The sequence below is a fragment of the Ischnura elegans genome, chromosome 6 (genome assembly GCF_921293095.1).
Source record: "Ischnura elegans chromosome 6, ioIscEleg1.1, whole genome shotgun sequence".
NCBI lineage: Eukaryota > Metazoa > Arthropoda > Insecta > Odonata > Coenagrionidae > Ischnura > Ischnura elegans.
Genome location: NC_060251.1, coordinates 85,458,424 through 85,486,351, shown reverse-complemented (window position 1 = coordinate 85,486,351; position 27,928 = coordinate 85,458,424). Strand labels below are relative to the sequence as shown.

At 37.0% G+C, this 27,928-nt stretch overlaps 2 protein-coding genes across 11 annotated transcripts in view; one reads left to right on the top strand and one right to left on the bottom strand.

Moving 5' to 3' along the window:
- Window positions 1–8,867, top strand: part of LOC124161087 (PDZ and LIM domain protein Zasp) — a 190,249-nt gene extending 181,382 nt beyond the window's left edge. For 7 of the 10 annotated variants that reach the window (XM_046537276.1, XM_046537275.1, XM_046537273.1 and 4 more), the window contains 5 exons: window positions 234–675; window positions 3,365–3,551; window positions 5,582–5,702; window positions 6,848–6,963; window positions 7,412–8,867. In XM_046537276.1, coding sequence (XP_046393232.1) covers window positions 234–675; window positions 3,365–3,551; window positions 5,582–5,702; window positions 6,848–6,963; window positions 7,412–7,489 — 944 coding nt within the window. In that variant the 3' untranslated portion in view covers window positions 7,490–8,867. Of the gene's footprint in view, window positions 1–233; window positions 676–2,614; window positions 2,697–3,364; window positions 3,552–5,581; window positions 5,703–6,847; window positions 6,964–7,411 lie in introns of all 10 variants that reach the window. The other 3 variants (XM_046537278.1, XM_046537277.1, XM_046537281.1) reach the window with 2 other exon arrangements.
- Window positions 8,868–12,758: 3,891 nt separating this feature from the next.
- LOC124161417 overlaps window positions 12,759–27,928 on the bottom strand; it is a 181,747-nt gene continuing 166,577 nt past the window's right edge. Inside the window, exons 9-12 of the mRNA XM_046537733.1 lie at window positions 25,669–26,420; window positions 23,762–24,403; window positions 17,295–17,603; window positions 12,759–14,353 (exon numbers count right to left, since the gene is read on the bottom strand). Of these exons, the coding sequence (XP_046393689.1) occupies window positions 14,111–14,353; window positions 17,295–17,603; window positions 23,762–24,403; window positions 25,669–26,420 (1,946 nt within the window). The 3' untranslated portion in view covers window positions 12,759–14,110. The remainder of the gene's footprint in view (window positions 14,354–17,294; window positions 17,604–23,761; window positions 24,404–25,668; window positions 26,421–27,928) is intronic.

Below are 27,928 nucleotides of genomic sequence, written 5' to 3'. Positions count from 1 at the left end.
CCCAACTAATCCCTGTGATTGTCCATTGGCATATGATTTTTGAACCAACGGTTTACATTTGTGCTACCCTTGACCCACAAATGCCTGTGAATGCATGACAAAAATGCATTCTCCACGTGAACCAAAACCTTGGTGTCTGCATACAACGAACAAAATGGGCTGACCTAACATTCCTGCGCACGATTGCGTGCTCAATGTGGGCGGGTGATCTTGTCTGGTGGGCTGTCGTGTAGGGCCCAATCGAGTGATTTGGCCACCGGTTAGGACGGATGAAGAGGACAAGGGTGCCCCTACGGCTTGCCCCATCTATCAGCCACCAGACATGAAACCCGCTGCGCAGGAACAGCCCAGTGCAGCCCCCGCCCCAGCTCCTGCACCCGCTCCAGCTCCTGCACCTGCTCCGGCTCCTGCTCCCGTCCCTGCACCCACCTTTGCACCCCCTGCTCCCGCCCCTGTCAAGGCCCCCGCACCCATGCCCACCCCGGTAAAAGCTCCTGCCCCTGCTGCATCTTTTCCATCCGCTCCCCCATCCTCAACTACTCCATCAGGGGCAGCACTGAAAGGCGGTTCTTTGGCTGGTACCTCCGCTCCTCGACGAGGACGTGGTATCCTCAACCCTCAGGCAGGGCCAGGCGTCAGGATCCCCCTGTGCGGAATGTGTGGGTCCCAGATCAGGTAATGAGTAGTATCGTCAAGGATGAGAGGATTTTCATCATCGTATCTCGTGAAAAGAATGATTTTTAGATGTGTGACCTGACCCTTGTGTGAGTTGTAGTTCCTCAACTTAAACTGATGCTTTGGGTCAAGAGAGTGACTAACCACATTAAAAAATGCTACTTTCAGCATAAATAAGATATCTACGGATGAATTACTAACCTAGACACCTGCTATTTTGTGTTAGGTCTTACGATATATCGATTTACAAAGGAGGACTTTTGATTTTGTTTTTACCTTGCCTCCATCAGCATGAGTTTTTGTTATTCGTTGATCATTGACATTGTCTGTCTGGCACATCATGAACATGATTGCATGGAATGATTTAATAATGAAAAATATAATCTTGCAACATTATTAACATCAGATTTGATTGTTGGCTAACTGAAAAATGGGAACATCATTGAAATAATGATCACAAAAATTGAGTTCCTGTGATGAGATTGATATCCCAAGTTTCCTCTTTCAGCAGCATGTTTTTGGCTGCATGAATCCTATATTCTAGGTATATGTTTGTTATTATGAGGAGGATTAGTCTCAATGAATAAAATTGACTATGTATATTGCTGAGGATAAATATGGCACTGAGTGCCTGACCTTGAAGATGTCATCAGGAATGAAATAGTGAGTGATTCAGCAAAAGATACATTGTTTTCCAGTTAATTAAGAGGCAGTACATATAATCACCCAAGCTATTTCAAAGTCGTGTATTGATTGATAGTTGCGTAAAATACCTGTTAAATAATGGTTAGAATGTAGGCTTTCGCAGCGAGATGCATTGTTTTGAACAGCTTTCGGAAGCAGCTGCGTCTTGCACTTTGTCATGCGAGCTTTCGCGGTCATTGCCGGTCACATCATCAGGCGATGATTTAAATAATGCTTATTATTGCATAGTAAATTTCATGCCCAAATACACCAGAAGTTATTTGATAAATCTTAAACATAGTAAAATAAGAACATTGACTTCATACTGGGATGCATTTTAATTAAAATAAGCACCTCACTAGTATCAGGTCGTGCAAAGAAGGAGAGTAGTCAGAATTGCATGCTCTCTTTGAGCTTGGAAAATTTAGGCAATGAGCTATGCAATTGGTTTCCATTCACTTCAGAGATGATTTTGAACTTCAAACATGATTTGGTTAGATCTGTATCTAGTTGAAGCATTCTGAGGATATGTGAAAAATGAGGCACAATTTCTAGGGCAGCCAGGTGAGTATGACTGAATGCAAAAGTCCTTCATCGAGCGTAGTCATACTCAACTGAAGTATTCAGATTACTCTGTTGGAGTGTGGGCACTTTGGCCCTTGCGTCATAGAAATGTGGAATGGGACACGACTCAATGACAGCCTACTGGTTGTGACCACGTAGAGAGGGGTTTTACAAGGCTTTCACTCCAGACATGATTTTGGACCCATAATTTTATGATGCTCAGGTAAAATTATCATTTTTTTTTACAGATAGTCCGGTGTCATGCTGGTATATAGGCTATATATCACCATAAACATGTCTTGCAATCTTTTTCAGCGACATTTGGAGGCAGTTCAAACTTTCTATTAATATATACATGTGTAGTTGTGTACTGATGGAGCTTTAATTTGCAGACCATCCCCAGTTGAATGTTTTTATGCATAAATGTACTAATGATGTTACCAATAGTATTTGTTTCCCTTAACAGAATCCCATAAAAATATTTATAACATATTTGCTAGTTAATTAATCGATTAATTTCCTAGGTTTGTTTCTCTTACTTATTTTTTGTTCTAAGATTTCCTTTGATTTTTCTGAGTTGGGCAATGCATGTGAATTGATAAATGAATGTTTTATTGCACTGCTTGTTTTATGGTAGTTATTGTTGCTTCTGTTTGTGCCAATATGTTTATTTGCATGGTTACTTTTATAGATTACAGTGTGTCAACATTGAGGGATTCAGTGACGAAGAAAGAGTATCCTCACTGTGAAAGTTGTGGAAACCAAATCCCAAGGTACATATACTAATTCCTACAGATTCAAAGTGTATAGAACAATGATGATCTCTGGTTTTTAAAACTTAAATGGCATACCAAATTTAGGTAAAAAGGTTATCATATGCCTTAAATATTTTTATTGATCTTAGAATTTCTCTAAATTAGAAAACTGTCTCTCATTTGGCCTGGAAAAATCACTTGTAATATGGGAATTTATGTATCCACAGAGAAAATTGATGTTGTTCTTATTTATTTGAATACATTTTTATAAGATAAAAAAAATCACAAAATTCATAGGATTAAAGTTTTTCTTGATTAGTTTTTTTAACATTTATTAATTATTATACTTACAATCTACAATCTATTTTATCATAATTTTCCTTAATTGCTATCCTTTTTTCTAAAATAAAAATGTTGATTTAAAGTTGAATACATTAATTTTCTTTCAACAAGAGACAGCCAGGTGGCTTTGGAAAACTGATATTCTTTGAAATAGTTTTATGTCTCCAAGATTTTATGCATTATGTACTTGCTTTTTATGAATATGGAGGAGAAATGATCAAAATTACTTTCGAAATAGAATGCTTCACTTTGGTTTGGGAGGGTCTTGCTACTTTTTAAAAATATGTGCATACATTAGAATTTTGCTGGATTAAATGGTTAACGTTGTTGTTTGATTTTTCCAGGGGTCCATTCATCACAGCTTTAGGAAAAACCTGGTGCCCTGACCATTTCGTCTGTGTGCAGGAAGGATGCCGAAGGCCTCTGCAAGACATTGGCTTTGTAGAAGAGCAAGGCCGATTGTACTGTGAATACTGTTTTGAGAAATTCCTTGCTCCAACTTGCAACAAATGCTCTAACAAAATCAAAGGTGTAAGTATGATTAATCACATAAATGTTTTATTTGGTTGTAATTAGGGTTGCCATGCATCGCAATTTCTAGAAGTGAGTAGGAATTGGCCATGATTGGGTATGCTTATCAGAGAGCTATTTCAAGCAGTATCGCCTATTATTTCACTATTTGATAGTAATTCGCTGCTTGTTTTTGCTCACTTGGTTTTCTCTCTACCCATAAAGTATAAGATGAGAAGACTGTTCCTTCAATTCAGGCTGGCTTACCAGCATTTTTGACTTGACTACTACAGAGATGAAAACAGTATGTTGATTTGAAATTTAATAACGTGAGTACTTAAGATCCCCTGACTCGTCCCTTTCCTTCATGCAAAACTTTATTTCTTCTTTCAGTTCAATAGTTTTTTGATTAATTTAGAAATAATTTCATTTGTGGAATTAATTTTCCATACCAAATTAATTTTGCAAATATTCTTTTAAATATAGCCAGAATCATGGTATAAAGCATATAAATATGTATTATCATCAAGATCTGATATAAAGTTTCAGTGCTCTAGCGAGTCGTTTAGTGTGTTCAAATTGAGTTACAAAATTCCACCATAACAAACAGACAGACAGATAGACCGACAGACAGACACAATAGTTAGTTTAGAAAAGCGTTGTAAAATGTCAGCAAATGAGCATGAAAAATAGATATGAACCATAAGAAAGCTCTTTAGAGAGAAGCAAAATGCAATCTGCCCATAACTGGGGTCAACTTAGGGTCTTGGAAATTGAAATGAATCTTTGTTCACCTAGTAATGCAACCTTTGTGTTGCATCACAGGGTGATTGAGTGATAATTTAAAGTGCTATTGAGAGAGATAGAGACTATATTTACCAGAGAAGTAAGAACATGTCAGATAGTTCCCCTAGTCTTACTTCTCATAGGATGGACAGTATTATGGAATCTTATCTAGTTAACCTTGGGTGTGGAAAACTAGGTACATATGTATTGTCCTGATATATATTCCTTCTATGCCTTAATTGTCACTCAGAGGTATTTACACAGTCACCATGGGCTTACCTACTTATACCCATTCTATTTTCCTCTTTCTAACAATTAATTTAAATGTGGTAATTTTGCTAATTTAACGCAAGCATTTCATCACACTTGAAGGAAGACCCAACACTGACTACCAGAGTCGTGAAAAGGGATTTTGTTGCATAAAAATTTTTTTTACAACAAAGCTAGCAAAAAGCCTCAAGTTTTATTTTTACAGGTGGTGGGTCATACCATAAGAAATATTAGAAAAAATAATTTAGCTTGATTCACATATTGCCTCAGGTCAAACTTTGATGTTTTATAGAACCATGTTTTTGGTGCAAAATTTTCTAAAATCTTATGAAACATCTCGATACCTCCTCTGCAATAATACTCAACAATCGCCCACCGAATAGAATCCACTCACATAGATAGCCCTAATAGTACTAGATGAGCGGCTTTGATTCGGTGGGCAATTGTTGAGCGTTTATGCAGTGGAGGTATCGTTCTGAGTTTAAAGAATTTTCAATATCCCCTATGATATTTTTCAATTAGTATTTGGAGTTCTTATGACTTCTATAGTAAACCCGCAAATTTTCATAAGAATAGGATGAAAAGTATGGCTATGGCAAATTATTTCCCTCTGGAGGTAGAAGTGCCTCTGGAGACCGGATTCATTGAAAAACTGCAGTTTCACCCAAATTTCAAATGGTAATGAAAAAAAACTAGAAGAGATAGCCAAGAAATATTATACACTGTTTCATTCCAACATAGAAGGATGAAATTTGCCTAGTTTCATCAAAATCTGAGTCTGTGGGTGTCATGCCTGGATGAACTGACATGGAATAGATATTAGTTAGAACTGTCATTGTCAAAGAAATATGACATTTATTTCCAGTAGCAATTGCTATAGAAATTTACCCTCTTCATTAGGTTAAGTTCACTCGTATGCATAGTTACTACTGGATTATTCTATTTTTTGAACTTCTAGGAAAAAAAACATTTAATAAATGATTTGATAATTTCAGGACTGCCTGAACGCCATTGGACAGCATTTCCATCCTGAATGCTTTGCTTGCGCTTACTGCAGGAAACTCTTTGGCAACAATCCATTCTTCCTTGAAGATGGACTACCATACTGTGAAGCTGGTAAGTTTCGTTATGCTTTAGCTTTTGCCAAATAATTGCATTTTGTTCTACAATGGCCTGAGCAGTAGATTATATTTTGCATAGCTCTCTTGAGAGGCTTTTGATGCAATAGTCTAATTTCTCAATATATTTTTACAACCAATTGTGATAGAGTTTGAAAAATAAGTAGACCACCATTTTAACTCATGCCAACTCATGGCCTTGATTTATACTTTACTCTTTTAGTTATTTTAAACTCTTTTTAAAGTTGTTTTTGTGAAAGAGAAAAAAACAACTTGGAAATAAGTGCATTGCAAGGTTGATTGTGTCACCTTTTTCCCCTTAAGTTAAATATCACACACCACAGTAAACTTGTGGAAAATATGCAGTGTGCTTTTAACTGTATATTGTATGTTTACTATGTACTATATTATATAAATAGGATGTTGAATGTGATATATTTAAATTAACACTTCAGCAGTTAATTTTGTCGTTATATCCTTGTGCATCATGCAAGTTTTAAAACCATTCTATTCTATTTATTGTGCTCCTAAAATTCACATTGCCTACATTTTGCCTTTTTATGGTGATGCACTTTCCTTTTTTCAAAGATCACCCAAGTTTTCCATGGATTTTAAGGGTAGCATCTCTGGAAATCATTTTATATTGTGCATTTGTAGAGTACACATAGTTACATTTTAGAGCTATGAAGTGAAAAAAATACATTTGTGTACCTATAGGTATCTGGAGGTTCAATGGGCTATTCATGGTGCATGATTTTTACTAATATAATCTAGGCTTGAGAAATCAGTCAGAAATTTATCTCTCCAAAAATATTCTGATGAGACCTTCGTGGGTGCCCAGACCTCAAGCAACCTTCAGTTATCAGTTTTACCAAACTACTTTGAGGTTTTTAAATCACCCAAGTTTTCCATGGATTTTAAGGGTAGCATCTCTGGAAATCATTTTATATTGTGCATTTGTAGAGTACACATAGTTACATCTTGTGATTTTCAAACAGATGCTTAATTGGTTTGCAGTCTTATTTGACATTCGAAAAAAAATTTAGCCCAGAGTTTAAATACTTTTTATGCACTATTTACCTCATTTGCCTATAATTTCCCATTTTCAAAATTTAGGAAATAATTATTCTATTCGATTTACAGATTGGAATGAGCTATTTACTACCAAGTGCTTTGCTTGTGGATTCCCTATTGAAGCTGGTGATAAGTGGGTGGAGGCATTGAATAATAACTATCATAGCCAGTGCTTCAACTGCTCTGTAAGTATTTCAATAACAATCAAGCTTAGTCAAACATTGCTTTCTGATTGGATTCAAAGTAGAAAGTTGTGTGTATGAAGGAAAAAAGAATGCGTGACTTGTGATTAAGCATTCACATTTTGATGATTGTCTCAATTCCTACAGAGGAACAAAATAAATGGTTAATTTTCAAATTGAATTCCATTCAAACTTGAAATTTGTGAAGTTCTATACTTAAAATATGAGAAAATTATAAATATAATTGTGAATATGAGTACAAAGTATGTGCATGTACATGAAGGCATACATTGACGGTGGGTGGAGCCAGACAACAAGTGACTGCCATCCAATCCCTGTGATACTCCCTCTCTCCAGTGATATTCTTCCCTGGACCCCTTCATGAGACTACTTAAAATAATAGCCTCAAGCATTAAACATGTGTTATTTAATTTTATGTATTTATTTTCAGATGTGCAAAAAGAATTTGGAAGGCCAAAGTTTCTATGCCAAATCTGGACGTCCTTTCTGCAAAAACCATGCTCGTTAAGGAAGTTCCTGGATGAGAACTCAATTAAATATGAAATTCTCCTGATTGTTTGATATGTTTGTGTTGCCTACTACTGTTGTTATTTTAATCTCAAAGTCAGCTGATCTGTCTCCATGATAGAGGATTGCAATTGGTTTTTGTCAATTGAAAATAGTAAAAATTGCATAAAACTGTGAAAACTGTATTGAGTCTGCTATAAAAACTCCGTTGAGTCTGCTATTAAATTATGAGTCTGACATGTTTCATCTTCTTCTGCATTGATCATTAAAATTTGTACATAACAGTCACTTGCTATGCCAGCAAACAGTTTTTATATTCATGATAACTGATCACTCTTATGCCGAGACTGGAGAAGATGATTCATGGCAGGAAAGCTTTTTCATAATTTTATGGTATAGTGTGGCTTGGATGTGTGTGCTGTATACATTCATTTTTACTGAGAGCTTATTGCATGATTGCACAAAAGGTTTATAGTGTATAGCTGTAGTCAATGATTGATTATTTTATTCAGTGTTTGTCATTGTTCTACCTTTATAGCAGAGATAAAGACCACAAAAATGTGCTATGCAAGGACAGAATAATTGTGCTAGTGCATATCAGATTTTGTTTCCAAATTACTCTTCTTTTCAGTAGGTTGAACTAAGGCAGAGGTGTGTGAGCATGAGGTGTACGAATCATGTAACTGGAAACCAAAAGTATCATTGTCAATCTCTCTGTAATGACTTATGGGTTCCTTTGTCAAAATTTTTATTTTGAATGGATGGGATGCTTCCCTATGTGCTTACATTGAGGAAAGATGTTCCAAGTCAAAGAGAACTGTAGTGTTTCATTTTGAAAAAAAAACCTCAAATGTATAAAGTTATATAAAATTGAAATAAAAAGCTTGGGTGTCCAGTGTCCAAGCTTCCCAAAGCAAGTGCTCCTCCGTTTTCCTGGAGAAATTTTAATTATATATAAATATTTATATTATGTGCCATAACTTATCGAGTCAAATATACTAATATTATGGAATGTTATTCTATGTATAGGTTTTAATAATTTTAATACTTGAGCTGTTATTGACTACATGTGTTATTATGTATATTTGAAATGCAAGTTTGGCTCTCTCTTGGAGTACCTACCATTTTTCATGCTTATTTGTATACCTATGGTGTTTAAACAAGTCATCTCCCATGATATGTGATTGCACCATGGGGCTTGCTGAAAGATTTAGCTTTTGGGCTGTCAGTTTTTCCAATTTGCTCATCTTAGATTGGAAGAAAAACAATAACTGCTGTAATTTTTTAACTACTAAATGAATAGTTTTGAAACATTTCAATATTTCAAATAATTTGTAAAAAATATACCAACATCTTCAATAAAGCTAAGCCAAAATGGATTCTCTCTTCTGTAATGATATGATTTTTCACCATTAAGCAAGTCCTTCTAACCTTTCAGTTGACATACATTGGGTGGATTGAGGTGAATGGATAGAGCACCTCATTTGTAATCTGTGCTTGGTTCAGACCACACAAGTGAGAATTTCTGACGAAGCCCAAGTGTGGGCAAGCTTTGGCCGAGGTTTGAGACAAGGCCGTCCACTATTGCCTTTTCTGTTTAACCTGCATGTATGGAAATGGAATAGGAGGTGTGGGATTAGCTAGAGACTGGAGTGGAAGTGGAAGAAGTTTGTAGACAATTATAGTGTGATTAGCTATGCGGCAAGAGGGCTACAGATTCTTTTGGATGTGTCAAGCATACAATGGGAGATGTATGGGATGAGGATTAATCACAAGAAAACCAAATTTACGTGATTTTGTAAAGCATTGGAAGCAAGGCTCAAGATAAAAAGTCGGTGGTCTCGATTGAGCACGTGGAGCAATTCAACTACTTGAACATAGGGCCAACTTAAGGGCCCGGCAATCTGGGTGACTGCCCTGGGTGATGTAGCTTGGGAGGCGACCAAACGCTCATGCAGAAAAAAAAATTGTTTTTCCGATTTTAAAACTTTACTGTTTTTTTTACAACTTTCTTGTGTTAATTTATTTTTAAAAACTTCAAAAATTTAAGTTCAGGTATTTAAACTCCCCTGCTAGGGGAGCAGGACAACAGCAGTTTGCCCAGGCAAGTATTTTGCCTTGAGCCAGCCCTGATAGAGCTTGGGAGTTATATAGAGAGCAGTGCTTCACAATGTGCTTATATGGACCCTTAGGAAGGAGGGCAAGGGAAAAAACCTGCTGCCATAAATACTCAATGCCATACCATAGTACAGTAAAACCTCTTTACATTGTAATGGAGGGGACTAAAATTTGGGCAATTTGATACATGGAGGTTCACCATAGAGAGGTTTCATTGGTAGGCACCATTTTTTCATATCCTCTGGAAATGATAGCACTGCTGTCTTTTAAACCATTATATTTATGTGCTTAAACAAACATGCAGGCATTATCGAACATATATTTATTATTTAATGATAACAGAAAGCGAGCACTACTGCGTGATTTTTACCATGATTCACGAGAAAACGATGTTATCTCTCTTAATTCAACAGTCACTTAAAATGAATAGGGTGGTTGGATACCTTTTTTCTTATTTACTGTTAGGTATGCTCTCATATGGAACAAAATGGCCACAACTAATAGTTAACATGAAAATTACAGCATATTAAAGGTGTAAAAGAAAAAAAATAAGCATGAAACATTTATTGCTGAAAATGTCATTCCATGTACGTAATCCCGGCTGCATTAATGGTCTATATTTGTCTCGGTACAATTTGCGGAAGTGGTTAGGTAGTCTTGGGGGTGTCTACTTGGTATGGTAAGTTGAGGTTTTGTGAGATAAGGAGGTTCACTACAAAGTGGTTTGCCTATAAATTTACATGTAAATCTGACAGGATCGTAGGGGTGGTATGAAGTATGGAGGTTTATGATGGAGAGAGGTTCACTACATAGAGGTTTTACTGTTTTATGTATCAGTTTCTTTTAAGCCTGCTACTCTCGTTTTCTTGGTTTACTTACCCATCTGCAAACGTTACTCCATTGCTCTTGAATGGTCTATAAGTTGTTGAAATATACAGAAGCTTCCCCACTGCTTCCCTCTACTTTACATTATTTGGATGAACATTGTCTTGCCCCTTTAATTTTGGGTATTCAAATTCTAATAATAATTGGGTAAATTCACATCCTCCATCCCAAATGTTTTCAATATTCCATCTATTTTCATTCTTTGATTCACTTAAAAATGTCCATCCTCGTTTATCTGTTCATATTTGTATACCTAACTAGTTGGTTTTTGTTACTACACAAATCTGTTATTTCAATGTGATGGTTTAACATTTCTCTAATTTTATCTTCATCGTCATGCATTATAATCAGGTCATCTACATGTTGGAGAGTAAAGATTCTTTTGTCCTTTCCAATTTTTGTAAAAAGACATGGAGGTCATGGAGACCTGCCTTGCTTCATAGAAATCCTTTATCAAATGAAAGTACCATATATTCATTTATATATTCCAAACCCTTGCTTTCCGTTTCACTCCAAATTGTTGATTGACTTCCAAAGACATAACTAAAAATCATTTATGCACTGCTACTTCTTTTATTCCTTTCTTTTTTATTTTACTTGTGCCACTCTGTTATTATTTCTTTGAGTTATATTACTCTGGACCCATAAACTGATGGAGTGTGCAACCTCGAAGAAAAATGCAGCACCTTTTCTTGCCAATTTTGGTCAATATTGGTGACTTAAGGGGGATCCTGATCGAATTTGGGTGGAATGTCCCATGTATACATTGACATATAATTGAATCAGTTCCTGGCATACAATACAGGGAACAGGCATATTGACTTATATTACTGTTGTATATCAATGCTCGGATGAACAGTAAGTTCATTATGTAAAAGAGTAACCATTTCTGAGACTGCATGGTTGGGAGTTAAGGTCTGGGTCCAACAATGCTTACCTCCAATGATCTTACTGGAACTGGAGTTTCTAGGTGGCTAGATCCTTGCCCACAATCCCATCCATCCTAAAATCTCTGGACCACCCAACCCCTCCCCCCTCCATTCCCCAAAAACCATATTCTGCCACTCCTTCTCCATCTCCTTCCACCTCCTTTCACCACCATTCTTGCACACTATATATATGTAAAGGAAAATACTACCTTCTAAAACCAGTGTAGATGATGATGAAATAGCATTGAAGCTGGTACTCAATTAACCCTTTTGCGCCGGATGTTGGGTGGAGCCGATGGGCATTTTCATATGCAGAACACCTGACATCGGGAATAGCTGTCCCAGATTTTTCAATGCAAACGACTGAAAGTCTGCTCTAGCCGACGCAAGGGAAGGGAAGTGACTTCTGAGGTAGCAATTATCTGATGAATTCAGATAATTGCTACCTCAGAAGTACCACAATTTTTTAATACTTTGAAATGATTTCTTCATTTTGTTCTGTGCGTAAGCAATTTTTCAACAAAATTTTAGCATTAAAAATAACGGACTTCTGGATTTATAGTCTTAGTAGGTACCTTATGTTCACTAACTTTGTCGTTATTAACATTAGAAATCCCTTTAAATTCCACGATGCTTATAAAAAAATGTTCGTAATTCCTTTAGAGGATAAATTATTGAAAATCAAATGCAATGCATATTTGGATGAAAAAAACACTGGTAATGCAATAAGTTGACAGTGGATTTGAGCTAAGATAGGGTTAGAGGTTCTAGACCAGTGGCCGGGGTAAGGGATGGGCACCCCCTTGAGTTGGGTCCCGAATATGAGGGACGAAAATGCTAGGGTAACTCCACCCCAAAAAAGAGCTTCATACAGAGAGGTTTAAAATACATATTCTCATGCTACTCATAGCATGGAAAATGTTTTCCAATTGTAGGCGCCGACAGGAAAGGGTTAAAAGTGTAAGTGGACATTGCAAAATCTTTTCTTTGTTTATCGTTTGAAAAGATTAGCTGACAGGAGAATTGAGTTACATCAAACTAATCTTAGGATTGTTGCATGACCAGTGATGATAATGACAATGACCAAATTGTGGCAATTAATTAAAGTGGTCATGTAATGAATGACTAGACAATTACTTAAAAATCATGATTAAAAGAAAGAATTACCATAAAAGTAACTATTAAAAGTAAGGTGATATTTTGATTATGCTTGCTTGATCACTGACTATAATTGTAAAATGGGACTGTAGCAGCTAGTTTCATCTTTGATTTTCCACAACTGAAGTTTGTCAAAGGAATTATGCCTTGCCTGGGAGAGGACTTAAGTAAAATAATGGATATTTTTTAAAAAAGAACAAGTTTATTCAATATAAAAACTTTACACAAAACCATGAAACTATCTGTGAAAGAGAGATGAACACTAGAAAAATCGTGATTGCGGGGGGCTTTGAATCATATTCCTAGGAATTGTCTTGAATAGAAGATGCAAGCCAAGTTATAGCTGCATAAAAGATTCAGTAATATACTGAATGCATGACATATTTTCAAACACCAAAAGGAAAAGATATCCCTATCAGGCAGGAGTTTTATAAGAGACCTAAATATGAATGAAATACAATATTAATGAAAGGAGAAAGTTGAAAGTTTAAAAGAAATAATAAAATAATCTTGTTATATCATTTGGTCTTTTGTAGAGTGTTAAAAAGTAAATTAAAATATAGGTTGGGTTGGGGCATCATTCTGAAAACGTTTTATTTACAGTGTTAATAAATAGTCAGTCATTGCACTCATTACTCAAATATAGAGATGGTGCAAATGCCTTCAAAGTCTAATGAATGGAATTCACGCTGCAACAAACCATGGCTAATGAAATTACTTAGTCTTGCATGTACTGGGTGAACACTTCAACGGAGAGACTGGTGTTTCATATTTCCATGGCTTCCAGACTAGCGTGAAGGCAGCTTTGGCATGTCAACAATTTCAAAAATATTTATTTATTTCTTCTCTTAATTTTTCAGTTTTTCTCTGCGAATTGATATTGTTATAATTTTGCCAATATTCTCACTAGAGTCTTTAGGTCACTCCTTTGATCTGAAAATGTCAGTAAAAATAATGGCAAAGCTGATGTCATGAATAGCCATCACATGCAGGAAGAACCTGAGAAATGTCGAGAACCAACCAACATCTCCTCCGTGAAAAACTCAGAACTTAAATATTAATCTGGAACCCTATAGAGTCGAGCCTTCAAAGTTTGCAAGGCACCACTAAAGTATCATCTTTCATATGTGTAGGTTTCGGTCTTTAAAATGATTTCATGAAACCTATAATCATGTCTATAGACTCAAATTTTGCTTAAGGGTATGCCATGATAGGAACTATGGTGGGTATTTTATCCACAGCTGCAATATTGCAAATATATAATGAAAATCTCAACAATAGCCTGTCTTGCACCTTTCAAATGGGCAAGACGTAATTATTCAATTGGCAGAGTTTTCACACGCTTGCTATACACCTTCAGGAGTATATGCACTCTCCTAAACTCTACCAATTTGAGCAATGTCTTGCGTATTGCAGTCAAGAAGGTCTTAACATCAAGGGTGGGATCCATCAAGGATCATGAGGAACCAACAAATATTTGCTCTTTGCCTCAAAACAAAAGATTGGCAATTATTTTCATTGTTTGGCACCTCTCAGACGGCCTTACTGACAGTCTCAACGGCAGCCTTCTTGGCATGTCTTTTAGCAGTTCCTGTCCCCCCACCTCTTCCTCCTGTACCCGTCTTCGTACCGGCAGCCCTCTTCACAGTCCCAGTGGTGGATGCTGGTGAGGTTTCCGAGGCTGGAATCGCAGCAGCCCCCAGGTCGACCACGGGTGTTGCCCGAACAGGCCTCTCTGCCGACGTCTTCTTGCTCATCGTTGGTTTGATGATGACCTTTGTTAAGGTGAACAGACCAAAATTTTCATCAGCAGCATATTTGAAGGCACACTCATGCCTTTTTGAGCCCAATTTTGCTATAGCCTTAGTTGAGGAATTACTAAGTTATTGGTAAAAATTACATTTCATTTTCTGCATTTTTCCGAATATAGTCCCCCTCTCAATATAGTCCCCCCCCCCTAATTTTAAGGCTTCAGTTTCGGGAAAAGTTAAAAAAAATGCATTTGAATATAGTCCCCCCCTTTACTTTTACCACAGGCATTTTTGGAAAAAAAGGGGGACTATATTCAGAGATGTACGGTACTTTTTACTTATAGTCATTACATTGACACTTTGAGGGTGGCCTGTTTCAAAGGAGTGCTTTTGCTCTTGGTGATCCATTTTCCAATAATTTTGAAAATCTGTCAGTTACATTCTACTTATGACCCTGGGTTGATTTTATTTTAACTTAATTTCTTCTTATTTATTTTTAGTATAGGAGGGTTGATGTAAAATTACCTGTATGCTTGGAGAAAAAATTAAAATTTTAACCGGTGGAAAAGACAATGTGTATTAGGCAAGACGAGAAGAAGGGACTTACAAATGTTTGCTATACACCTCTTGGGTACGCATTTCATCGAAATCCTACCAATTTGAGCAATGTCCTGTGTGTCTTCGAGCAATGCCTTGAGGGGGAAGTTGAAAATGGTTACCAGAATCATTTTTGACTCCCACTCCAACTATGTAAGGCAATGTATATTTTTTTTCAAAACTCCACCCCATCCCTCTTAGTCTTAGGTAAGAGACAGGCCAAAAGGCCCATAGCAAAAAATTTGCTTCAATGGAGCTTGGGTGGTGTGTGGGTTGCCTATGGTGACATTTTTTATTTCAATTTGCCTTTTGAGAAACTATACATTTCATTAAACCAGCTCAACATTTATGTATTTCAATAGACGAAAGTAAAATTCATCCTTGATTACTATCAGACGCTATGAAATGTGTCTTTGCTGAAAAATGTAATGTCCGGGGATATATAGGTGCCTCTGGGCTAGTGGCTTCCTACGCAGATGAATTACAAGAAGTCACCACAAGAGGAAAAAAAAATTAGGGGGGAGTGAGGGGCATGTGTGAAGCCCAAAAGCTATGTGCCTGGAAAGATGTCTCATTTTTTTCTCTAAACTCTTCATCAAATGGTGCCGAGTATGAGTAAAATCAGAGAGGTAAAATTTAGAAAGAGTTTTAAATAATGGTTAAAAAAAACTCATCTGATTGTGGTACAGAGGGCTAATCTGGCATTTAAAAAAATCCAAAAGTAACTCCAACTATAGTTGTAACTGTAAAGTTGTGACTGGTAATTTGTAATTGATTACAAATTTTTAATTGCAACGGTAACTGAGCCCAATTACACTTATGTATTCAGTACGCAACTAATTTCTGGCAATAGCTGATATTCATTTCAGAGGAAACATTACCAATGCAACTCAGCCTAATCACATTACCTTTTCTCTCATTTTACGAATATGAAATAGTCAAGGAGATACGAAATTACTGTCATTTTTTCACAAATTTACATTTTTTTGCCTTGAATCTTTTTTTTTAAACCTTTTCCAAGAGTAGTGTACCTATTTCCTAACAAGCATTTTCATATGCAGAAGCCGTAATGTCAGGTAAAGATTTTTCAATGCAAGCAACTGGAAGTGGGCTATAGTCGATGGAGGGGAAGGGAAGTGACCACTGAGATAGCAATTGCTGAAATGCATTGAGGCCTGGCCTGAAACCCAGCTTAATGAGACCATAGGGCTACAGGAACCCATTGCAAAGTGATTATATTGTCAATGTTTATGCAACGATATATTTTGTTGCATATTACAATTTTCTTATACTTTGAATTGAAGTCTTCGTTTTTGCTGTCCTTAAGCTGTCCTTAAGTCTTTTTAAATGAAATTTTAGCGTTACAAATAACAGACTCCTGAACTTACAGTGTTATAGTACCTTGCATTCACTAACTTTGTTGATATTAATGTTAGAAATCCATTAAAAATATGTACTTCAATGATCTCTGCATTCTCTTCGGGTTTTCACCGCGTTCATTGGGTTTTGGCGACAACAGTTTCGCTGACATTGCAGTCAGCATCTTCAGGTCGAAGGAGCCTGAAGACCTTTGACCTGAAGATGCTGACTGCAATGTCAGCGGAACTGTTGTCAACAAAACCCAACGGACGCGGTGAAAACCCGAAGAGAATGCAGAGATCATCTGATCAACACAGCGAAAATCTTCGAACCTACATATGTACTTCAATGCTGAAAAAATGTCAGTAAATCTTGTAAAAAAGTATATTATTGAAAATCAAATGCAATATTAGGTGAAAAAAACACTGGTCACATATTAAGTTGACTGTGGACTTGTGATAAGATAGGGTTTGAGGGTCTAGTCCAGTGGCCAGGGTTAGGGATGGGCGCCCTGTTGAGTTGGGTTCCAAAAATGAGGGACGAAAATACCAGTGTAACTCCACCCCAAAAAAAGAGCTCTGTACAGAGACGTGTAAAATATTCTTATGCTGATAGTAGTATGGAAAATGTATTCCTCTTGTAGGCACCAGCAGGAAAGGGCTAATGAAGTTTAATGCTTGATAATGTGTGTGTTGTGAAAGCAATATGTCTTAAGATTATTTAAGATTTTTATTTAAGATTAATATGTCTTAAGGAAATTACTTGTGGTCATATGTTACTGGGCAAACAGACTTCCAAGATTCCCTACTACAGTAATTAAGATTGTGACCAGAAAGGGGAAATGAAGCAATGGCCATGTACAAGCAATTATGTAAGTATCACTGACCTACATTCCAAGAAAAATTTGAATTACGAGCAAATAACTACTTTATATATGGTAGAATGTTAGCAAATTTCCTCCATTGCAGCGGGATATATCCCATAAAATCTGGATTCCTAGTCATCGTACCTTTGGTTCCACCTTGCCACCACCACTTCCCCGTCTCCCGGTTGTCCTGTCACTGTGGTTCCGACGAAGGGTTGACGACACCCTGGGAGGGGGTGGAGGTGGGACCCTCCCGGCTGGGGTTTGCGTCTGACAGTCTGCTTTGGGGACGGACACCGTGGTTGGGGTGACAGGCATCGAGGCAGAGGGTGCATGCGTTGGCACGATGGTCAATTGGGATGGTGGTGGTAGCGAGCGCCGTTTGACTGAGCTTGATGAGGCCACAGAGGCTGAAGAAGGCATTGTTTGGAAGGGAGCCAAATCAGGTAACACCTGCAGAAAAGGGGTACAAATGAATATTTATTTTAGAGGTGGGACAAATCCTATATTTTCTCAAATCCAAATCTCAAAAGGTTATCCAATATCTCCAATACTTAAAAGCTTGAATCTTTCGAATACTTATTGAAATGCAATTCAAAATTAAAACAAAAATGCAATTCAAATACAAAAAAATGCAAACTTAGATAAGAAGTAATTAGACCCTAATAATAAGCCCTTATGGCCGTTTTACACGGTACACAGAATTGCGCAATCTGACGTATGCGTGAAGGCACAATCAAAATTGTGTCGTGTAAAGCGGTGATTTGCTAGAACATATGTGAGAATGCGTGAATGCGAGATGGAAAAATAGCCCCTGTTCTAATTTTGTTCATGCATTTGCGCAATTCCACGCCATTTTAAAAATTAATGCAGCTCTAACCTGCACAATTATGTGCCCGGTGTAAAACGGCCTTTAGACTGTCGGAGCATTTTTAAAAGTTTTGTTTTTCTGGGATGGCCAGGGAGAGTTAAGCTGCATTAGTGATCACTACAGAGAAAGAAAGTGCACTTAGGCCCCACCTGGGTAGCAATAAAAGTTTTTGGAAACTGAAGCAGGTAATCGAGCCACTGACCGTTTCAAATGTTTAAAAATGTTCCCACAGTGGGTTGAAAAGAGAAGTTGTAAGCTTTAGCTAAATTTTATACCTTTATGCAGTAGGTAGGAATGCACATTTAAACAAATAATATATTTTTTAAGAGGCTCCTTCAACAGTTCTGAACAATGGTAACAAAATTTTTGGGACACCAAAAAATTAAATGACTTCTACAGAGATTATCATTCAGGAAAACTAGCATGCGGACTCTCTCTGCCCTATTGAAAATTTCTTATAAGTCTTACAGAAATTCTTATAAGAATTCTGTAAGACTTATAGGATACTATAAGTCTTACAGAATTCTTATAGGATTCTATAAGTCCTACATATTTCTTATAGGATTCTATAAGTCTTATAGAAATTCTTATAGGATTCTATAAGTCTTACAGATTTCTTATAGGATTCTATAAGTCTTATAGAAATTCTTATAGGATTCTATATGTCTTACAAAAATTCTTTAAGAAATCTGCATTTCTTATAGAATTCTACAATAATGCTGCGCGGGTCGCATACCTTTTAGGTTTTTATCCAGCAGGCGTGTCACCATAACTTATGTTGGCAATTGATAATTATTTAAGGAATTCTACATAAGATAATTTTTGGAAATTAAGTATAACTCTTTTTTAAGTAATGTTCTGCTAATTTCCTGGTTTTTTCAGCATGGTATTTGACATAACCCTATTGGAAATTTCTTATAAGAAAATTTCCTATCAGAAATTGGGCATTTTTCTTATAAGAAAATTTCTTTTAAGAATTCTTCTTATAAGAAAATTTCTTATAAGAATTTTTCTATAAGAAAATTTCTTATCAGAAATTGGGCATTTTTCTTCTAAGAAATTTTCTTATAAGAATTTTTCTTATAAGAAAATTTCTTATCAAAAGTATCAATTACAAAATGTTATTTATTAGAAATTTTCTCATGGAAATATTTATTATAAATATCATATCATCATGCTTAAAACACTTGTGCAAACTTCTATAAAAAGCTACATGAGATCTACATCCCTCCTGAGAGTACAAAGTTAGCATTATACCTAATTTTTTCCAAATGAAGGTGCCTATATCTGGTACACAGCAAACCTAATGATTTCCCATGTACCAAATGTAATGTCTATCTTTAGTGTGCATCAAGCAAGGACATTCATGTTCTGTAAAGTTCACCTGACTGGCCAGACAATGCGAGATACCATAGAGGTCCTTCAGGTCATGGGTTCTGCATAGGGTTAACGCCCCCCACATTTTAAAACTAAAAAACTAAAAGCAATGAAACCAACGATATCCTGGAATGATGGACTGATAATAGAATATGGCTTTGGCAATCACTACGCAATGAAATATAAAGGAATTGCAATATGGAATGATTTAACCTGGAAAATTGAAGAAGCAAATGAAATAAAATTCAAGTTCGACTTGGGATACTTCAAGAAATTATTTGGGAAGGAAAAGGAAAAATTGAAAAATCGAATACATAGGAGAAATGTTTATTTAAGATACCAGAGAGAATGACCTCTACATGCAGATTTGGATAGATAATGAAAGAAATAAATAAAGTAAAATGGAATTTGATGCCATTTGGAGAAAAGGATAGGTAGAATATGGCTAACAATTAGTGCAAGATTTAGGGAAATTAATAGGAATCCCAGAAACACTGATTGAGAATAATAGTTGATGTATTTTCCATAAAATAATAATTTTGCAGATGTTATTTAGGTTTACTCATACAAATTCATTCTCTCCAGAGACGACTAAATCACTCACTTTGTCCATTGAAACACTGTTTTCATTAAAACTTCCACTTATATTAGATATGTCACAATCTGAAAAATATACAAGTCTATCTAAATTAACGATGAAAAGTTTAAAATTCCACGAAACTGTTTGTTTAAGGTGACATGATTTTAGGAATGCCAGTTTTGTAAGACTTACCAAATGAGGTCAATGCCTTATTTCAGTTAGAAGCACACGACTTATTTCATTAAACAGGTCACACAAAAACATGGTGAATGATTAACATATAAAAGCAATACCTAGCAACCTAACAACCAAACAAGGTTTCCATGGCAACCGTATCCTGCAACGTATGCAATCGTAGTATACATCGTGCTTATTCATGGCCCATATCAAACTTCCATCGGTTAAGTAATCTATAGACTCGAAACAGACAGATTTTATAAGTGTACAATTTTTCGTGTGCTCTTAGGGATATATATTAACAAGTCTCATAAGAAGAAGCCTCAACTTCTTGGAACCATTTATGTCAAATACCATGCTGAAAACGCCAATAAATTAGCAGAACATTACTTAACAAAGAGTTATACATTATTTCCAAAAAAATCTTATAAGAATTTCTTAAATAATTATAAATTGCCAACATAAGTTATGGTGACTTAAATGCATGCCGGATAAAAACCTGAAAGTTATGTGACCTGCGCAACATTCTTATAGAATGCTATAAGAAATGCAAAGTTCTTATAAGAATTTCTGTAAGACTTATAGAATCCTATAAGAATTTCTGTAAGACTTATAGAATCCTATAAGAATTCTGTAAGACTTATAGAATCCTATCAGAATTCTGTAAGACTTATAGATATCTATAAGTCTTACAGAATTCTTATAAGAATTTCTGTAAGACTTATAAGAAATTTCCAATAGGGAAATGGTTCCAAGAATTGCGGAGGCTTCTTTAATGCGACTTGTTAGTACCTATATATATCGCTGAGGGCACATGAAAAATTGTAGACTTAAAAGATCTGTCTGTTTCGAGTCTACAGATTACTTGACCGATGGAAGTTCGATATGGGCCATGAATAACCACGATGTATACTACGATTGCATACGTTGCAGGATACTGTTCACATGGTTCCCTAGCAACCTAACAACCAAAACTTGTTTGGCTGTTAGGTTGCTAGGGATTGCTTTTATATGTTAATCATTCACTATGCCTTTGTGATAGCAGTTTAATAAAATAAGTCGTGTGCTTCTAACCAAAATAAGGCATTGACCTCATTTGGTAAGTATTAAAAAACTGGCATTCCTAAAATTATGTTTTAAACAGATAGTTTCGTTGAATTTTAAACTTTTCATCATTAATTTAGATAGACATGTATATTTTTCAGATTGTGGCATATCTAACATAAGAGGAAGTTTTAATGAAAACAGTGTTTTAATGGATAAAGTGAGTGATTTAGTCGTCTCTGAAGAGAATGAGAATGAATTTGTATGAGTATGCCAACATCTGCACAGTTATTATTTTATGGAAAATACATCAACTATTATTCTCAATCAGTGTTTCTGTGAATCCTATTAATTTCCCCAAATCTTGCAATTATTGTTAGCCATATTCTACATATCCTTTTCTCCAAAATGGCATCAAATTCCATTTTGCTTTGCTTATTTCTTTCATTATCTATCCAAATCTGCATGTAGAGGTCTCATTCTCTCTGGTATCTTAAATTAACATTGCTCATATGCATTTGATTTATCAAATTTTACTCTTCCTTCCCATATAATTTCTTGAAGTACCTATCCCCAGTGGAACTTGAATTTTATTTCATTTGCTTCTTCAATTTTCCAGGTTAAATCATATTCCATATTTCAATTCCTGTATCTTTCATTGCGTAATGATTGCCAAAGTTGTATTCAATTATCAGTCCATCATTCTAGGCTATCGTTGGATTCATTGATTTTAGTTTCTTTTAGCATGTGGGGACATTAACCCTATACAGAACCCATGCCCTGAAAAACCTCTATGGTATCTCGCCTTGTCTGGCCAGCCAGGTGAACTTTACAGGGCTTCAATGTCCTTTTTGATGTACACTGATGATAGACATCTACATTTGGTTCATGGGAATTCATTAGGTTTGCTGTATAAGATATAGGCGTCTACATTTGGATTGAATTAGGTATAATGCTAACTTTGTACTCTCAGTAGGGATGTAAATCTTATGTAGCTTTTTATAGAAGTTTGCGCAAGTGTTTTAAGCAAGTTGATATGATATTTATAATAAATATTTCCATCAGAAAATTTGTTATAAATAACATTTTGTAACTGATAGTTAGAAGAAATTTTCTTATAAGAAAAATTCTTATAAGAAATTTTCTTATAAGAAATATGCCCAATTTCTGATAAGAAATTTTCTTATAGAAAAATTCTTATAAGAAATTTTCTTATAAGAAATATGCCCAATTTCTGATAAGAAATTTTCTTATAGAAAAACTTTTATAAGAAAATTTCTTATAAGAAAAATTCTCATAAGAAATTTTCTTATAAGAAATATGTCCAATTTCTGATAAGAAATTTTCTTATAAGAAATTTCCAATAGGGTGGGCCCTTTATATTCCTTTTTTTATAAACTATGATGATTTTGGATGTGCTGAAGAGTCTTTTGGGAGAATGTTACATATTAACATTGGTGGGAAACTTCCTATCAGGCTCTGTCAAATTTTATTCTTTCCATTGTCCTTCTAACATTTAAAGATGCCTGCAGATGGAGGAAGGAGTATTTAAATAAATAAAAGATCGCAGCAATTTTCCTCAAAATTTGGGGAAAAGTGCTACGATCTTTTACTTATTTTGTGGAAAAGTGCTACGATCCTGCGAAAAGTGCCCTTGAACCTGAGATCAAGTACTGTACTTAGAGCATACAATCTTTCTGTCTCTACATATTGATATGAAATGCCTTTTTAGTGACGAAAGAAAATCATTTCTTAAACCCTGTTCAGAACCAAAAGTTGATTTAAAGTTTTGCAGTGCATGAATGGTACTTTTCACTAAGGACTTACTTCTACAATTGTCGCTTGGCTCGAACTGGCAACTAAAGCAGCTCTTTCAAATAAGTACAGCATTTGTATCACTTTATCCATTGTCATCCACTGTCAACCATAAAGATGTACATATCTGAATGTTTAAATCTAAAGCAGGTAATAAAACAGCTAATTTTTGCTCCACAAGATGATGGAGCATGTGACGCAGTGAGTTCCATTTTGTAGGTTTATTGTATAGCAAAAAATGAGGCTAAATTTGGCTAAAGAAGCTCATGAGAAACTTTCAAGTTCATGCCTTTAGAAGAATTATTAAAATGCTCCACTACACTTTGGCAGCATGATAAAATTGTCTTAACACGTTGCATACGGATGGCGAGAATTCTCGTCATTTTTTTCCGAACGTTCCGGACGGATGACGAAGACTCTCGTCATTTAGGCGCGTCAACCTATACCATTTTAAAGCGTACAATACGTATTCGTTAGTACATTTTCAGTTGTTGTTCGTTATTCATAATGAATTGATGCATCATAAAATTTGATTGGGTAAAGTTATATTGTAAACATTAGCTTTTTAACTATGTTTAAACCAAAGGCATATTTCCAATCTCAACACCTCCACCCAGAATCGGCGTTCCTAGGAATTTAAATACCCCGGTACACAACGTGTTAATTTCACTTGCATTCAGTAAGCCATCCTTTACAACTAGGTAATCAAAAAGTATGAGCCAATCACTTCAAGTGTTCAAAACCTACCTTTGGATAGTTCCTCTTCTTGATGTTCCTCAGCGTTGCCTCTGGACCTTCCCCACAAGGTTCGTCCGTCCGTTCATCCCTGCAGGTGACGTTTATATCAGTCTCTCCCACTGATGTCCATGGTACGGCTGGCTCCCTTGGCTCACCCTCGGGCACAGCGAAGGTGGAGAGGGGTGGCTGGGGACGGACTGCGGAAGCAGCCACCTTACCAGGCACCACCACCACCACGTCTTCAGGGGTGGCTGTTGCTGCGAGGGCCACGGTGATGGCATCATCATCTGGGAGTGTCTGCGTTGAGTCTGACACTTTGGTGACTGTTTCAGGGGTATCAAGTATGCCGGATGTGGCATCCACCGCCACGGAGATCTTCTTGCTGCCACTGCTGCCACCGCTAGCCTTCTTTTTCTTGCCCTTCCTCATTGTTGAGGCAGAGGACACCTTGTCTTCGGACATTGGTGTCTGGGGTGAGGGCGTCGGGTGGGGTGGTATTCCCGGATCCATATTCATCATCATCTGCTCGTCCATGGCTGCAGGTGGGAGGGGAGATGGTGCCATCATTGGATCGCCTTCCGCAGCCTTCTTTCTCCTTAGGAACCTCGGAGAGTATCTCTGCACCACATCGTGTGCTATCCATTCTCTCACCTAAAATTATGAGACATAAGCATATATATAAGCTAAACTAAAGTGTGAATTAAGGTGGAGCGACATGATGAATCAAAACAAAAATTCTTTTGTACTGGTCACTCTTTTTATTGCAGAAGGCTATTACAATACCCAAACATAGGATGCTGTGATTAAGGGTGGAATCAGGATTTTTTTCTGGGGGTCACAAGGGTCTCACAGATCTTTTCATATTTGAGATTAAAAACAAAATATTACAATTACTGTAGAACATATTCTCTTTATTTTGATCTGAAATTTATTCATATTAAACTAAACGATTGAGGCTCCATAACACACAAAATGAGACAAACGCAATGATAACCGTATTAAAAATCTTATCTTAAGTATCTGGGGGGTCATGTGCTCCTGTGCCCCCTAAATCAGCCTATGACTGTGATGATGAATGGGATAAAGCATTGGATGAAATCAATGCACTGTTGTGGTTGAATTATAACTGATGTGAATTTTATATAAGACAGAAACGTTCTAGTGTTACTGTTTCAGTTGAGGCAAACTAATGATGCAGTTGAGATTTCAATACTCACAGAGTGTAATCATTTCATAATTCTATCTTATTTATTAAATTAAAACAATGGCAAATGCAGAAGATGTGGAGAACATCTGAATAAACAACATATCCTTACCATTTGAATCCCATGACAATTAATTTTTATTTGCAAAATGTGAATTCAATACTCAATTGAATTTCAAATAGCTCAAGGATCTAATCCTAAGACCCAGGGAATACGCCTCAGTGAAGGAGGTGTGAATGCTACCATGAATTTCCCCAGCCCTAATCTTAGTGTCTCTCTCTGCCCTTTATTAGTTGTTAATTGTGTATTAATTATTAATTGTCATGTTCCCATATTGCATTGATTGCTGCTGCAAGTTTCAGCTCTCTTTTGTTATTACGTCATCTTTTGGTGACCCCACTTTCGGAATGTGAGATGACATTTAACATTCCAGGATGTCTAACTCATTCCTGGCACTTGTGTGAGTGTATCTTGAATACTAGTTAATTATTCAAGTTAAAGATATTCATTTACCTACTTATCTCTTCCACTCAACCCGCAACAACCTCTAAATGTCATTATTATAAATGGACAAAAGGAAAAAGCTTGGAAAACGTGCTTAAAATATGTGAAGGTTTTGAAACATGTTCTGCAGATAATGAAGTTTTTCAGTCAAACTTGCAAGATCTCCTTTTCTTATGAGAAACCTAAATTTTTATTTTAGTCTCTCACCTTGGTGTGTGGATCCATGGTGCTGGCACTACACTGCCTCGCTAGCCACCGCCGCCTCCTTTGCACCTCTGCTTCAGCCTCATCTTCCTCCTCCTCTTCTCCCCTAGGCACCTTCTTTTCATCCCCCTTCACTCCCCCCAGCCTCTTTAGGGCACCCAGAAGGGGTGTTGTCGTCGAACGTCCCTTTCCCTGCTTCTCTACCGACGCTTCCCCTGTGCCCGGCAGCTTCTCGTCCACTGTCCCTGTCACATCTGGCCTACCTCCACCAGCCCCTCGTGGCCTCAGCAGCTTCCGGATCTTGTCCCGCTGATAGTAGAGGCCCACAAAGACACAGAGGTTGACGGCAAGGAAGCAGGCTCCAACAATCACAATCAGGTTGAACGTAGATGAGTCACTGATCCCAGCAGGCTGAGGTTCTTCCACCTCGGGGGGGATCGTGGTCTCCTCTGGACCAAGCCATGGTCGATGCTCCTCGATGAACTTGGTGGGGGTTGGAGGGTAGGGTGGGTAAGGGATCCAAGGTGGGCGTGGTCTGCTTGGTGGGATGACGGGCGGAGGGAAGTCGGGTGGGTCCCAGATGGATTCCTTGCCTTGATTTCGGTTCCTAGGGAATGGGTTTGGCTTGGGGTAAGGGACCATGGGCTCCGTGTGGACGCCCATGGAGTTGGGGTCAGAGATGAGCCGTGGTATTTCCTTATTCCAGAAGTCGGTAGCACGGCGGCGATAATGGCGCCCGATTGATGGAGGGATTCCTGAAATATGAAAGTTGGAATTTTAATACCTTTCTCAGATTTGGAGTCTTCAGAAAAGTGGTTTTTAAAAAGGATCTTGAAGGGGAAGAGGGAACAACTTAATCATGAGACATGATGGCATGGTGAAGACGATTGTCAGAGGGCAAGGGGATGGAAAGAATTGCAAAGTAAGGTCCAGAATTTGTTATATAGGCTATTATGGCTTAAAAGAGAAGAATTTTATACACATAAAAGGGTTAGCTGATAGGAGAGCAGAGTGAAAGATATGTCAAAAAAATCTATGGGTTATTGACGAATGATGATTAAAATTTCAGCACTCATAATGTTCATAATTATTTAGCCAAAGTAATCTCCCATTCTATTATGTTTCTTTCATTCTAAGTCCATTTCTTTCCTCAGGCCCAGCTAAAAACCCCGAAGAGCAATGTTTTTAAATACCGTATAAGCTTGTGTAAGAGGCGCACACGTGTAAGAGGCGCACCCCTATTTTGAGGATCGAAGCTGTACAGAAAAAATTTTGCGGCATTTTTTTAAATCCTATCATGCGGTGTTGCAGATGTATGCCTGGAATTTCGACAGTAATCGAAATTTCCTCTTTCAGTACTATTTGAAAGAGAAAATTTTGATAACTGCGGCGGTGATAGCGGCATAAGAGGGAGTAGAAAGAGTTCCGATCCTCTCTTCGCATACGCCATCGCTCTACGTTGCTTGTCCTACTCACGAACAATTTTGTTTAAAAGCTCTCGCAGAAGTATTGCAATAGAATTGCAGCCGTAGAAAATTTTAAGGCAAAACACGACAGGCACATAGCATGAACCTTCCCAAGAGATTGGACAACAATCGGGGAAATCTCAGCGCCGTAGGATAATAACCACGTCGTAGATTTAAGGCCCCTTGCACACACACCGATTTTGGACGGCGGGTAAAATATCGGCCGTCCACATTCCAATAGTGAACAATGGGAGAGCATTGGAGCTTGCACACGTACCGACCACGCGCCGGCACCGGCAAAATGCCGGTTAGCTGCCGGCCATTGTCACTGTGGATCGCCGGCGCCGGCTAAAAAACATAGCAACTTATCGTTTGACCGGTAAAAATCTGGCGTGTGTGCAAGCATCGCTTCGCCGGTAAAATATCTCTGCCGTTTTTTTCCTTTCCGAGACTCCACAGGAAAATAGGAAAATTTCAAGTTACAGGGGAACAATTGAAACGTGTTTCATCCCTACCCCATCTCACCAACTGACCTTTTTCGGTCTACCAGGTTCAATTTTCCGAGTTTCTGGAGGTCAAATGCTAGGTGAGTCACCTTCTGAGCTCGGAGATATCTCGATATCTTTCAGCAATCGTAAGACACGCACGAGGTTCTAAAAAGAATTTGACCTAACGCGATGTATATCTGACAGCATTTAAGTTTTTTGAGCTCTAATTGATTGACACAAAGATTTATTGCTAAAACAAGGCTACTAAAATTCAACATAGTCCAAACAGCACAATTTCGGAAGAAACAA